Source organism: Cryptomeria japonica, chromosome 1 (assembly GCF_030272615.1).
Source record: "Cryptomeria japonica chromosome 1, Sugi_1.0, whole genome shotgun sequence".
In the NCBI taxonomy this organism is placed as follows: domain Eukaryota; kingdom Viridiplantae; phylum Streptophyta; class Pinopsida; order Cupressales; family Cupressaceae; genus Cryptomeria; species Cryptomeria japonica.
This window is the reverse complement of record NC_081405.1, coordinates 237,468,033-237,483,658: the sequence shown is the minus strand read 5'-3', so window position 1 is coordinate 237,483,658 and position 15,626 is coordinate 237,468,033. Positions and strand designations below refer to the sequence as shown.

Sequence of the window (15,626 nt, the reverse complement as noted above, 5' to 3'; positions counted from 1 at the left end):
GACAGTCATGACAAATGGGGTCCTCTCCTCTCACTAGGAGTTTCTAGCACCTCCAAGGGTCACTAAAGGTCTCCACACACCTTTCCCAATTGTTTCCCACTCATCAAACCCACTCTTTGCATCTTATTCATAAGATCTCAGTCCACTGATATTTTAGGACAGTCATAGGCTCAATTTAGGACGGTCATATTAATAATAGTCAATCTGATCCACCAAGGGCCACAATGCGTTGGGAAGGGTCTGCACTAACCTCTCACACCCATTACTACCTTACTCCAACCTTCCAAGTTCACTTTCACTCTTATATCCACCCAAACAACTCCAATCTTGTTGTCTTTAATAGTCTGAGACACAAAATCAGTCACTTTACAATTTGTATTCCTTCATTTTTTTTTTGCTCAGATCTCTCCTATACTCTTGAGGTTGCTTCTTGAATCTTTTGTTCATGGATACATGAAATTTGATGATAAAAACTATTAGAGGCCACTCTTTATAATACCATTGTTGCATACTTTTATTTGAGGAAACCTATGACTATGCCTTCCATTGTTATATTATTGCTTTCTGATCTTGTACATGGTCCCTTTTGTCATATGACCTATGTGTTTATAGCTTACTTGCACTATGAGATACTATTTATGACTACAATCTTAATGCATGTTGTATATGACTGTATGTGAATCATGTGCCCTTATTGATGATGTGTTTTGGTAGAAAGATTGTATAAGACTATATAGATCAAATTTCTAGCTTTGGTAATGCTTTTATGACTATAATATGCTCATGAAGGCAATAAAAATCCTTGATATTCTTGAGAGAATTGTCTTGTCCATTAACTTCTCTTATGTTGGTTGTAGATGCACTCGTTGGACTGTCACAATTATGTCTTCTATATTTGCATGAGTACATTACCAATTATGCTCTGAGGACTGAAATCATTGTACCTATCTTTGTGAGTCCTCTCTGATCAAACTAGTCCTACAACATATAGGTGAGATTTCCTTGTTTATTGTCTAGAAATTTTGTTGTTGACATGGTTTTTTCTTCAGTCTATGAAGTAGTTGGGATCAAATAGTTGCCTAAGCCTGAGATCAAAGATAGCTAAGTCTATGAAGTAGCTGGGATCAAAATTTATTAGACAGAGATCCAACCATTATTAGGAATTTAGTAAAAGTGGAAGCCATTTTGAAGTGATCCAAGACTTTCATTGTCATTGAGGTAAGGAGTTTAATCCATGAGTTGTAGAAAATAGATTTTTATTGTTTATATTCATATTGTTGATTACATAGGCAAATATTCATTTAACTTTTTAGAAGGGCAGTCACCAAATACAATTTTTTTAGATCAAACCTTGTATATGAACATCTTTGCTTATGGACTGTGAGAGGTCCCTTTGTGGTTTGAGATCTTTATAATCTTAGTGTGTTGCTATGATTGTAATCTCTGCATCCTTTAACCCTTCATGACCTTGTACATCATCTCCGACCTATAACTAGTCATTGTATTGTAGTAGAATGCATAATGGCTACCTATCTTCATCGAGCCTTTGCATGTTACTTTTGTCATTTTCCTCACTCATATTCATGCATTATCAAGGTCTTCATCACCCAAATAGTCCCTCTTGGTTGTGTTTTTATATTGTTTGAATATATGGCATTGTTGATTTTGTATATTGTTAAAATAATGGTTTACCATAGTTAGTTAGTCATTGAGGTAAGGAGTTATATAGGGGCAGTTCAATATTTGAGAAAGCTTATCAGATCATATTCCATATTTGCAATGCTTTATATTCCCTGATGGCAATTGTTTTTATTTTATTTTAAATATAGCCTGTTCATTGGAATTCCGACGGACATGCCTAACATAGGCCTCGACGAGAGTGTTGTACCTGCGACAAAATTTCATCGTAGGTACAACACTCTCATCGGAGCTTCCTTGCATTTTTCGTCGGAATGCCGAGAAAAAAAGGGCACTATGCTCCGACGGGAATGTTGGGCCTGCGATGAAAAGGGCACTATGCTCCAATAGGAATGTTGTGTCTGCGATGAATTCGCTGCAGGCACACCATTCCCATCGAAGCATATTGCCCTTTTTTGTTGGCATTCCGCCGACAAACCTAGTGCATTTCGTCGCAAGTACAACATTCCCGTCGGAGCATAGTGCCCTTTTTCGTCGGCATTTCGACGACAACCCCAGTGCATGGTTCGTCAGAGGTTTGGCGACTTCGTCGAAATTATGAGACCGCCACATTATGTGTCAACTTTCGACAAAGAAGGTGTCGGAATTCCAATGAAAATTTGTCCGTCGAATAACCCGACAAAATTTGAGTGATGAAAATCTTTTTGCTTTTTCGTCGGATATATGACATTAATATGTTGGAATTACAATGATAGTTGGTCGGAAAACAACACCAAATGTGTTAATGAAAAGATATTGTTGATTCCCTCCCAACTTTGAAAAGACCATTTTCTCAATAGTGAAATTTGGAAATGCTCGTTGTAAAACTTACCAATGAGAGCTTTGTCTCTTAGAAGAGATATTTGATCGTTCAAGGCAGAATCCGGTAAGGTAATCTTGTAACAGCCTTCCTTGTCTCCTCTGCTCCCATTAGCAAGGGCCGGCTGGAGTTCTGGAGTAGAAAAAGTGGGAGATTCCTTTCAAACCCAAATTTTGAATGAGTCTTTACACTGTTGTGATGCCTTCCCTTTGAGTTGTACCTTGAGGGCATTAATAAAAAACTTATATTATATTAATAAGAGTGCAGAATACTATTATTTAATAAAATAATAGATAGAGCAATTTATATATTTTTGAAAGAAAAAAATATGAACATGTAATCAAGCTATGTTAATTCTGGACTCCCATTGACTTACGCTTTACGCTCGCAGAAACTAACAATATCTTGCTATCGCGAAAAAGCTTAAATCACCAATATCTGAGGGCCAAACTTAATAGCTGTGTCTGGTGTGACATTCCAGCTGTATGACTGGGATTTATGCAAAAGTTAAAACACAACCGTGCTTACCTTTCATTTTCATCATCGCCTCTTCTTTACTAACCATCAATATTCACATCTAACTTCAATAAATAATCCAGATTGTGGAAAAAAATTCTGTAAGCAACAACAATATAATGAACAGAAAGATTACCAGCTGGCTCCAATTTGAAGCCACGAGATCTCCGTGTTTATCTTGTCTTTGTTCAGAAAGCAGGTCCCACCATTGAAGCCCTGCAAGGCACACAGACGTTTGTAACGTGGGATAATCATTGCCGACTTTAAAACAGAGTGGCCCCTCTTGACAGAAGACAACCTACCCACTGCTCATCGATAGGCCTCTTTATGGTGGCAGTAATTGCATTTATACTGTTTTGAACACTGTAAGTACCGTGTGAATCCTACATTGAACTAATTTGGATGGGACATATATAGTTGTACTGAGGAGGAGTTATTTTATTTCTGACGTACGATTGACTAAAAAGCTGGCCTCGTGCTTCTTTGGTCGGGTCACCTTCCTTTTGAGACTTTTATCTATGCTTCTTTTGTCGGGGGCATCTTTTCATTCGTCGTTTTACAAAATAGTTGGGCACATTTAAAATTTTTGGTCAAAAGTAGGAGAAGCTAGAAGCTTATCAGTATTGGGCATAATTAATTTTATGTATTCACAGATTTTAAATAGTATATCAGATTTTAATGTTTTTTTTTGTTGTTGTTTTCATATGCGATTTAACTGTTTATAGCTAAGGTTTTGATTTTTGGGTAGTAATGAACACGTTGTGGGATCACTTATGCGCACAAGGGTCAAAAAGTACGCATTTCAAAGCATTGCCCAATAACTACTTAAAAATGTTCCAATAATTGCCAACACTTGTGGATAAATGTCTTAGTAGTTGTGCACAAATGTCCCAGTAGTGGTGCGTAAATGGACCAATTATGGATTGAAAAAGCTAAAAAGTGATTGGCTATTCATACATGTGAAACTTATTAATGAGCTTTTCATTATCACTTTTATGGCTCCTTTAAATTTAGTAATTGGGGGGTTGGGTATATAAGGAGTGATTGGTTATTGGAATGCGATCCAACATTGGTGCTCTTCTCCTATTTTAGTGAAGATCTTCTATTTGGACAAAATGGGATTTCTTTTAGATTTCAAGGTGCATTAATATTTTGAAAAGTTGATTGAGGATTTGCATCATGCCAAGGAAAGGGTTGTCATGGAACAACATAATGGAAGGGAAATTTTAGTTGGATGTAGTAGTCACATAACTATTCAATTAAAGAGATATTAAAATCATTAGGTGCATAAAGTAGTCAATTTATCTTCTGTAGAATTGGCTATATGAATGCATGTCATGAAATAATTAATTTTATATTTCATGCATCAAGGGTTAATACAATAGAGGTTCTTCTCTTTTTTATTTCTGGATTCGATTGTGTATGCAATTTTTATCATGAACACTTTGAATCACACTCCATGATTCGTCTCCTAGGAATTCCTTTCATCCTGATGATGAATCGTAGAGTGTGATTCAAAACATTGATGATAAAAATTGTATACACAAGCGAATCCAGAAATTAAAAAGAGAATTACATCATGGATTATGAAAATCTCCTAGCATTAAACAATAGAGGTTATCACTTTGGTTATGTATAGTGGAATGGTCAAAGATAGGTATCATAGTCAATTACATCAGGCAACTACCTTCACTCTTACAACTAATTTTACACTACAACACATTATTTAACTATATGCTAAGTATTGACCACCATGTGTTAAGGTCACCTTTAACTAACTTGGCAAGACGAGAGAGAGAGAGAGAGAGAGAGAGAGAGAGAGAGAGAGAGAATATTGTTTAACATATTAGTACATTTTTCTCCCTCCTTAATCAAATCATAGGTGTAAACTCTTAGTCAAAGGTGATGATGCTGAAGATTATTTTTTTTAAGTAGTATTCCTTCATGTTTTGATCATATTGTTTTTACATGAAAAAATGAATCCCAATTTGAGAACTATAATTTATTTTTTTGTTAAGATGAAGAAACTAGAATTAAAAAAGCATTCAATTTTTAAGAAAACCACTTTTCTTATTAAGAAGAAGTCTAACATTTCAATAGGGGAATGATTCAAATGATATTATATGAAAGTTCAATGTGTTCAAATTAATTGTATTCAATGGGTCAAATATTTGATTAATGGGAAATAGAAGAAAAATGAAGTGCAACTAGAGGTAAAATAGAATATATTAGAAAATAATATGAATATTGAAAAAATGTATGCAAATAAATCAAATTTCAGACTCAAAATTAAAAATTATGTAAGCATAAGGCATGTTGTGTTTGCCAAAATAATTATGTGAGATTTAGATCTAACCTACGAATGCAATCAAATGTTCATATAAAAATTAGAAATAATGAATACTATAAGAGAGATGTACACTTTTGAATAATTGTTCATAGGGTAATAGAATAACAATCTACAAAAATATAGTAGTACAACAAACTACAAAAATGAGTTTCACCAAGTGATATGGAATATTTGCACACGACTTATAACTGATCCGACTGCCAGAGTCTCGATGAGAGATAATAATACAGTTGCACACCAAGAATCCAATCTGCCAGCTATTCATGAAGAGTTTTATTGAGTGCATCATGTCATGTGCTTTACGTTAAACAATTAACGCTAATAAAAACCTCTTCGACTCACTAACTACAATTACTAGTTAAAACAATATACGCTATGGACGCGATAAAGCATGCAGAAATGAAAATCAAAATCTGAACTGCAGAAACACCCACTGCACTAGTCTACTTTATCAGTTGCACATGATTCGTCCATGTGAGCTGGTAGATAATCACTGAGTCACGAATCAGATTTTATTAGCTAAAAAAATCTTAGCGTTCATTATAAATATAACAAGAGGTTTAGTTAAAATTCAGTTCTTTTGTAGATGCTGTCAAGTAAGAAGATGGAAGAAGGCAAGAAGAAGCTTCATGTGCTTATGTTTCCATGGCTAGCACAGGGCCACATCGTGCCTTTCATCGAGCTTTCCAAAAGGCTTGCTAAACATGGACTCAAAGTAACTTTCCTCTCTACCCCGCGTAATATCGCAAAAATCAAGCCATTGTTATTAGGGGAGAGTGGGAAGATCGATCTGGTGGAGCTGCCGTTGCCGCGGGTGGAGGGTCTGCTAGCAGGAGCAGAGAGCACCGCCGACATCCCCAACGAAATGGAAGCCCTATTAAAGACGGCACTAGACGGCCTGGAGCAGCCATTTGAGGAGCTCTTAGGGCGGCTCTCACCTGATTATGTTGTCTACGACTTTTCACAGTACTGGGCTTCAACTGTTGCTGCCAAGTTGGGTATTCCCGCAGTTTTCTTCCTCATTTTCACCGCTGCGGTATCTAGTTACATGTGGGTTCCCGAAAGATACAAGGAAGAGGAAACCACCGCCGAGGAGTTGATCGTGCCGCCAACAGGTTTCCCTTCTACACAAATTGCTTGGCGGCCTTTTGAAGCGCGGTATGTTGCGCTTGCTTTTACCCGCTTCAGTGGAGGGGTCTCAGCAATGGACCGCTTCTTTAAATCAATACAAGGATGTTCCTTTATGCTCATCAGATCATGCTACGAAATGGAGGAAACGTTTATACGGTATTTTGAGAGAGCCACCGGGAAGACGGTAGTTCCAGTCGGTCCTCTGCCACCGGATCTTCCCCAGAAGAGGCTTTCAGAGCAGGAATCCTTGTGTATAAGATGGTTGGATAAGCACCCGGATTCGTCTGTTGTGTATGTATCGTTTGGAAGCGAATGTTTTCTGTCGAAAGAGCAGATCGGTGCGCTGGCACTTGGCTTGGAGGCGACGGGCCTGCCGTTTCTGTGGGTGTTGCGCTTCCCTCGCTTTTCCGAGGAGGAATGCAGCCCTTCGGTCTTGTTACCTGAGGGCTTTGAGTCTCGAACTCAAGACCGAGGGCTTGTTTACAGCGAGTGGGCTCCGCAGCTGCAGATTCTTGCGCATCCATCGGTGGGTGTGTTCCTGAGCCACTCGGGGTGGAGCTCTGTAGTGGAGGCTGTGAAGTTTGGAGTAAAACTTGTACTTCTTCCCATGAATGTTGATCAGGGTCTTAACGCCAGGCTCGTTGGAGGGGAACTGAAGGTGGGGTTGGAAGTCGAAAGAGAAGAGGATGGCAGTTTCACGGAAGAACATATTCGAACGGCCGTGCATAAGGTCGTGAAGGAAGAGTGCGAGGAGGGAACAACTGTGAAGTCGAGAATCTGTGAAATGAGAGAGAGCATGTTTGGCAACAGCGAATGGGAAGAAAAATACATCAACCGGTTCATCAAACGCCTGGAGTTCTCTACCTCAACAAATTAGCCCGTTTTATAAAAGTCCTCTCTTTGTTCTTATTGTTGTTTTCACAGTAATAAAGATTGAGCAGGCAATTTCGTTGCAGTAAGATTTTGATAGAGAATTTTACTGTTAGTAAGAAATGGTACAAAATCGTATTATTCAGAGATGAATCGGTCAAATAATTTGTATTCTTAAGTTTATTAGAAATAGTGTCATAAATTAAATTTTGAATTTGCTATGATAATTGATCTAAACATGAATACCTTATAGAGTGTAATTATTTATAAGATGTTGTGAAAGCGGAAGCATAAATCCAGAAAATTAAATATTGGAGCACAAATTAGTTGCAAAGAAATAATAAAGAGAATCAAATGAAATAATAGAACAACACATAAGTTGCTGATTTATGTGGTTAAACCTTGACAAAAAATCAAGGAAACATCCACGGGGCAAGGGTATCGGTATTCTTATTGCTTGGAGAAAACAGTTATAAACTCCATAACTAGCTACCACTATTAGGTGCTGCTATAACTTTTACAATCTGAATTTGTAATTTACAACAACATCTTAACAATTGCTCTTGCAATCTGTAATCCACACCAATTGCTCTTGCAATCTACAATTCATTACAACATTGCCTTCATGACAACAAAGATATATAGAATATCTCTAAATTAGAATTAACACACAACATAGAAATAACCTCTTTAATTCCATAAAAGAAATTAGGAACTTGCACACAAGGAAAAACTGTTATTCTAAAAGGTAAGACTAAATTAGAAATTTCCATTGTCTTCTTTCCTTGCCATTAACCAATAATTGTTGTTACAATCCAAAAATCTCCACCTTGACAACAATTTACCTGATACATGTTCATGCCCAACCAAGGTGTTGACTCCTAAGACTTCCAACTAAAATCTCAACACATCTCCAATCATAAGAGAACTCCAAGCCTCACCTAAATCTCCATGTATCCATGAGCACATGTAACCTATCAATCCATGCTAAGCTCCAAATGCAACACTACACTCGCATGAAGCACCCAAGCAAATGACCAATTTATTCAACATGACTACAAAAAACTAAAACATGATCAACTGCCAATGTTCCAACTACAGAATCAGGAACCTAACCATGACATCATGATCTATCATTTCCTCAAAGGAAGATCAACAAACCCACAACTTTTAGAAACAAGAAAGTTGCAAAACCTAACAAGTTGTCCAAGAGCATTCTGGTTATACCAACTTCACAACTCACATGCAACCAATGGTTGATCATCTAGTGCTTTCATGTAACCATGGGCTAAAACCATGAACCCACCAGAAGCACTCTAGTTTGCTCCACAAGACTGTTGTTGTTTTCTCTCTAACAATATTGAAAAGAACCAATGCTAAATCTTCCCAGTCGAAGGTATCTTTAACTCCCCTACCAATGCCTTGTGCAATCCCCGTTGCACTAACAAATCATGCATCTTAAGCTTCCATATCTCAAAGTTATTCTTTCCATTGAATTTCTCCACCTCAAACCTTGCATTCGAAACGTTTTCCATTTGATATTGCAAAAATCAACACCAAATCCTAATACAACTGCTGCAAAAATAATAGCTCCGATACCACTTGTTGTGAAAGCGGAATCATAAACCTAGAAAATCAAATATTCCAGCACAAACTAGTTGCAAAGAAATAATAAAGAGAATTAAATGGAATAATAGAACAACACATAAGAAGCTGATTTACATGGTAAAACCTCAAGTGACAAAGCATCAAGGAAACATCCACTGGGCAAGGTATTGGTATTTTAATTGCTCGGAGAAAATAATTACAAACTAATTAATTTCTCCTGAGCAATAAGAATACGAATACCTTGCCTTGTGGATATTTCCTTGGCATTTTGTCAAGGTTTTACCACATAAATTAGCATCTTATGTGTTATTATTTTATTCCATTTGATTCTCTTTATTATTTCTTTGCAACTAATTTGTGATGCAATATTTAATTATCTGGGGATTTGGCTTCTAGTTCCACAAGTGGTATCATAGTGATTACTGTTGTAGCAATTATATTAGGATTTGGTGTTGTGTTTGCAACATCAAATGGCAAAGGTTTCAAATGCAAGGTTTGAGGTGGAGAAATTTAATGGAAAGAATATCTTTCACTCATGGAAGCTTAAGATGCATGATTTGTTAGTGTAACAAGGATTGCACAAGGCATTGATAGGGAAGTTAAAGAAACCCGTAGATGTGTTTGATGAAGACTGGTAAGATTTAGCATTGGTTCTTTTCAATATTGTTAGATAGAAAACAACAACAGCCTTATGGAGCATACTAGAGTTCTTATGGTGGGTTCATGGTTTTAGCTCATAGTTACATGAAAGAACGAGATGATTAGCCTTTGACTACATGCGAGTTGTGGAGTTGGTAAATCCTAAATGCTCTTGGACAACTTGTTATGTTTTGCAGCTTTCCTATTTATAAAATTTGTGAGTTTGATCTTCCTTTAAGGAGATGATAGATCATGATGTCATGGTTAGGTTCTTGATTTTGTGTTTGGAACATTAACAATTGACCATGTTTTAATTTTTTGTGGTGTAGAGTAGATTGGTCATTTGCTTGGGAGCTTCATGAGAGTACGGTGTTGCATTTGGAGCTTAGCATGGATTGATCAATTGGATGTGCTCATGGATATATGGAGATTTGGGTGAGGCTTGGAGATCTCTTGTGATTAGAGACGTGTTGAGATTTCAATAGGAAGTCCAAGGAGCCTACACCTTGGTTGGGCATTAACAGGTATTAGGTAAGTTGTTGTCAAGGTGGATATTGTTGGATTATGACAACAATTGTTGGTTAATGGCAACAAAAGAAGACAATGGAAATTTATAATTTAGTCTTACCTTTTAGAATAACAAAATTTCCTTATGAGCAAGTTCCTAATTTCTTTTATGGAATTAAGGAAAGGATGCCATGTGGGAATGTTCCTAATTTATTTAATGGATTTAAGGAGGTTATTTCTATCATGGATGTGAAATCTAATTTAGAGATATGGATGTTGTTGTCATGAAGACAATGTAGTAATGAATTATAGATTGCAAGAGCAATTGGTGTGGATTGCAGATTGCAAGAGCAATTGTTAAGATGTTGTAAATTGCAAATTCATATTGTAAAAGTTATAACTGCACCTGATAGTGGTAGCTTGCTATGGAGTTTGTAATTGTTTTCCCTGAGAAATAAGAATACCGATACCCTTGCCCCGTGGATGTTTCCTTGATGTTTTGTCGAGGTTTTACCACATAAATCAACATCTTATGTGTTGTTCTATTGTTCCATTTGATTCTCTTTATTATTTCTTAGCAACTAATTTGTGTTGTAATATTTAATTATCTGGGGTTTTTGCTTCCACTTCCACAACATAAGATGGAGTATTTTTAAGTAGAAAAAATAATTAAAGTTGAAAATTATATATTACAGACAAAATTTAATGCTATCTAAAGTTTATGAGAATTATATTAGGTGATATATTAAATTTTAAATTTTCTATTATAATTGATCTAAATACGAAGATATTTTAGAGTGTATTGGAATGATATACATATTTATATATAATTTAAAAGTTTCTATCATGAAAGGGCAAGTATTTAGTGATGAAAATTACACTAACCACAAGTAGATTCTAAGTTTGAATATTAACCTATCCATCATTTTTATTGATACATCTATAGTTCCTTCTAGAAACATGTACACTTCTTATCATATATTAGTAGAACTAAAACTAATATCTATGTTAAAATGCTTAAAATGACTCAAGTAACTCTTGCACATGATGATGTAATTACACTCCAAGCTTCAAGAATGAATCTACACCTTTGTATTAATCAAGAATTTGAACTTCGTTAATGAATTATAGTTCATTCAATATTTAGGGAATAGATTGATTTCATTCATTTTTATTTTTTATAGGAATGAAATTTTAAAAAAATTATTAATTATTTGACCATTGAAAGGTTTATGTTTAAGTAGAGTGTAAAAGAATGAAACATCTTGTGCATAGAATCTCTCTACATAGTCTATCTTGTCCATAACATAATCAACATATTAACATGAACTAGTATAAATAACAGAAATACATGAAAAATATTATTTTCATCTTGAGGTCACAAAGTAAGAACGTAAATTAAAAGAATCTCATTCAATATTTAAAAAATAATATTAAAGTAAAAATAATTAGTAGACCATCAATAAATGTTAAAGTTGAGAATGAAATTATATTTTCTATCAAGTGTATAATCATGTACACGTTAGAATATCTTTTATTCTTATATTTTAGCTTAAATTTGACATTCAAACATGTTCAAATTTAAGGACCTTATGCATGAAGCTATTATGAGCATCAAATGGATCCAAATAAAATGGAAATATGCAAAAAAAAAGTACTATCAATTCATTGTCTACACATGGGCACGGGTTTCTTACCCGAACATTCAACATAGTATATAGCTCACCACATGGTGCCTTTGGAGATAATTGGTCTAAGAATTTATTAATGTGGTATGCTCTCTTGTGTGTTGGCATAAAATATTTAATGAAAAGTTAGCCTCTCTTTTCTCTATCTATCTTTCTCGGTAGACCCCTTATATCTACCTTCCTCTATAACTTTATCTCCCTCTATTCCTCCCCATTAATCTCTCTCTTAGTGCCTCCCTCTCTGTCTACCCATCCCTTCAAATTATATTGTCCCTTTCCCTCCCTTATCTATCCCTTTATCTCTCTACCTCTTTCCAAAGTTGTTTCTCTTTTTCACTCTTTTATCTCTCCATCTCTTTATCTATGCACCCATATCTCTCTACCATCTTTATTTCTATCCACCTCTCTATTTCTATATTATGTTCTATTTTACTCTCCCCCTGTCTATCTATTGTGTTATTCCTTTCTCTCCCTCCCTCTTTATATCTCCATCCCTTACCTCTCTCTCTCTCTCTCTCTCTCTCTCTCTCTCTCTCTCTCTCTCTCTCTCTCTCTCTCTCTCTCTCTCTCTCTCTATATATATATATATATATATATATATATATATATATATATTCCTCTCCACCCATCATCCTATGTCCACATATGTGTCTTTATACTACGTCTTTATAAATCATAATTTTTTTATATCTTTGTCTATCTACCTATATATGTTATCTCCCTCTCTAAATCTCTATTTGTCCTTATCTCCTTACCTTATCCTCTCTTTATTTATTTATTTATTTATCTCCATTTCTCTCTATATATCTCTTCCATATCCCTCTCTCAGTATCTTCTTATCTCTCTCTTTGTCTCTTTCTCTCTCTACATATTTATCTTTTTCCTCTTTATATATATTTGTCTATATAACATTCTCTCTCTCTCTCTCTCTCTCTCTCTCTAGTGATTTTTTTAGTGGCTAATATTTGCCAATTGGCTACTTTTTTTAATTTGGAAATCAAAAGCTAACTAATAATTCAAGTTTTAAGGTGACCTAAATCACCACATTTTTACAAAATTTTATTTGTCTTATTTAAATCGCCAAAGAATTTGTTTTAGTGAATTTTTGAACTCAAAGATTCGCCAAAATATTCGATACATGATTGGATTAGATTCGTCAAAATTTTATAATTTATTGTAAAAATCTCAATTAATTCACCAATAATACATCATAATTATTAGCTACTTTAGGGTTTTATCAACAATATTTAGTTGCCACCATTGATTCAAAATATAATCTAGTGAGCATCATTACATTCTATGAGGTAAATTGTACCTACAAGTTGTAATGCTCATGGGGGTTGAGTTGCTTTTCAATTGTTGACCTCAATGGAAATTAATGGTATAAAAACAATTCTGGACCAATGAGTATTACAAATTTTAAGTACATTTTATCTAACAAAATACAAAGAGGTCTATTAAACTAATTTAAATTAATGGTAGTAACTAAATAAAGTAATGTCTACCCTTTAAACTCATTAATGTTTTCCAGCTTAGACCTCTACTTTTCTATAAGAATTTAATTTTTTAATTTAAATTGAATAGCTTTTCAATTGTTGACCTCAATGGAAATTAATGGTGTAAAAACAATTCTAGACCTATGAGTATTACAAATTTTAAGTACATTTTATCTAACAAAATACAAAGAGGTCTATTAAACTAATTTAAATTAATGGTAGTAACTAAATAAAGTAATGTCTACCCTTTAAAGTCATTAAAGTTTTCCAGCTTAGACCTCTACTTTTCTATAAGAATTTAATTTTTTAAATGAAATTATTCGCAATAGTAATTAATGCATACTTGTATTATTTTCTAAAATCGTAAACTTTTTCTACAAAAAAAAATTGATTTAAAAAAATTCACCAGTAAAATCAATATTTTTCTTTTAAGTAATGAAAGATTTGCCAATAAAAAATATTATTTTTATCCAAAATAAATAATTATTTGCCAATATTTTATATCTTTTTTTAAGGGCGTTTTAAAAAATCTCTCTCTCTCTCTCTCTCTCTCTCTCTCTCTCTCTCTCTCTCTCTCTCTCTCTCTCTATCTATATATATATATATATATATATATATATATGTATATATATGTGTATATATATACATATATATGTATATATGTATATATATATATATATATGTATGTATATGTATATATATATATACATATATATATACATATATATATACATACATATATACATGTATATATATATATACATATATATATACACATACACACACATGCACACACACACACACACACACACACACACACACACACACACACACATATTATATCCTCTCTCACTCCCTCTCCTATCTCTCTTCTTCCTCTATTTTCTCTATTTTTGTCTACCAGTCTAATTTTGATTGTTACTTGACCTCTATATGCATCTCGCCCTCCCTTCTCTCTACCTATTCTTATATATCTCTTGATCTATTTGTTTAATTTTCTCTCCTTTGCTCTCTCTTCTCTTCCTTTCTCTATCTCTCTCACTATCTTCCTCTTCCCCGCTCCATTTCTCAATTTTAGTTCACCTAGATTTATCTATCTCCCTCACCATACTCTCTCCTTCTCTCTTTTCCTCTCTCTTTATACCTCTCCAACTCTCTCTCATTCTCTATTTCCCTTTATTTGTCATTTATCTCTCTTTATTTTTCTCATTCTCTTCCTCTCTTTCTTTTGAGGATTTTCACCTAACTGTGAATCAAGTTCTAGTCCTTATTTTTTTCTCAAGTTATCTCATTTATTTTAAATTTTATATGAAAAGATATTTTCCTAATCGTTAAACTTCTAGAAAATCTCTCTCTCTCTCTCTCTCTCTCTCTCTCTCTCTCTCTCTCTCTCTCTCTCTCTCTCTCTCTCTCTCTCTCTCTCTCTCTCTCTCTCTCTCTCTCTCTCTCTCTCTCTCTCTCTCTCATTTTCTTATTCAATAAATATTACAAGTGAATATTTGAGCAGATAGTTTTGAATAAAGTATCAATGGAACTCTCCTTTGCCATCATCCCCAATTCTTATGAAAACATCTCTAATTGAGAAAGGGGAAGAATAAATTGGTCCTTGTGGTAAAGCTCAAACATATTATATTTGTGAACTTATCAAAGAAGAAGAGAAAAAATATCTTAGTTTTTCACTCTCTCACACTCGAGCTCTCTCTTCATGTCAAATCATAAATATCCAAATTTTAATAGAATATTATCTCTCTGTATCTCCATCTCTATTCTCATTTTGGATCTCAAATAAATTTCCCTCTATCTTCATTTTAATGTTGAATAATAAATATCATTTTCGAATAAGTGAATGCATCTCTCTCTCCTCATGTTAGAGCTTAAATATCATTGTTGAAGATGAAGAATGAAACTCTCTTTGATTATATTATTTGATATATTGAAGATGAAGATCTAAATAAATACCCTCTCTCCCATCTCGCTTCCTTCTCTCTCCTCACAGTCTCCTCCATTCTCTTTTACTCTCTCTTCCTATTTCACTCATTTTCTTCTCCATTCTATCTCTAGATCACTCACACATACTCTCTTTTCCACCTTCTTCTCTTTCTCTCTCTATGTTGAAATTTCTAAATATATAAATCTTCTTTATTTGATGAAGATGGAAGAGTAGAGTTTGTACTTACCTGATATGGTTAAGGGTGACATTCAAAAGTACATGTTGGCTAATACTTGAAATATAGTTAAATAATGTGTTTTAGTTTATAATTAGTTGGGAGAATGAAGGTCGTTGTCCAAGGTAAGTTATTATGATGTCAATTTTTTTCATTGAC

At 34.3% G+C, this 15,626-nt stretch overlaps 1 protein-coding gene across 1 annotated transcript; it reads left to right on the top strand.

The window, feature by feature from the left end:
• Positions 1–5,797: 5,797 nt before the first annotated feature.
• On the top strand, positions 5,798–7,580 carry LOC131042264 (anthocyanidin-3-O-glucoside rhamnosyltransferase). The gene has a single exon (XM_057975605.2). The coding sequence runs from the start codon at positions 5,950–5,952 to the stop codon at positions 7,369–7,371; it is 1,422 nt and encodes a 473-aa protein (XP_057831588.2). The 5' UTR covers positions 5,798–5,949; the 3' UTR covers positions 7,372–7,580.
• The last annotated feature ends 8,046 nt before the right edge of the window (positions 7,581–15,626 follow it).

Bases quoted from the DNA above. Each gene is read 5' to 3' on its own strand.
- LOC131042264 (XM_057975605.2), top strand. From the start codon at position 5,950: ATGCTGTCAAGTAAGAAGATGGAAGAAGGCAAGAAGAAGCTTCATGTG.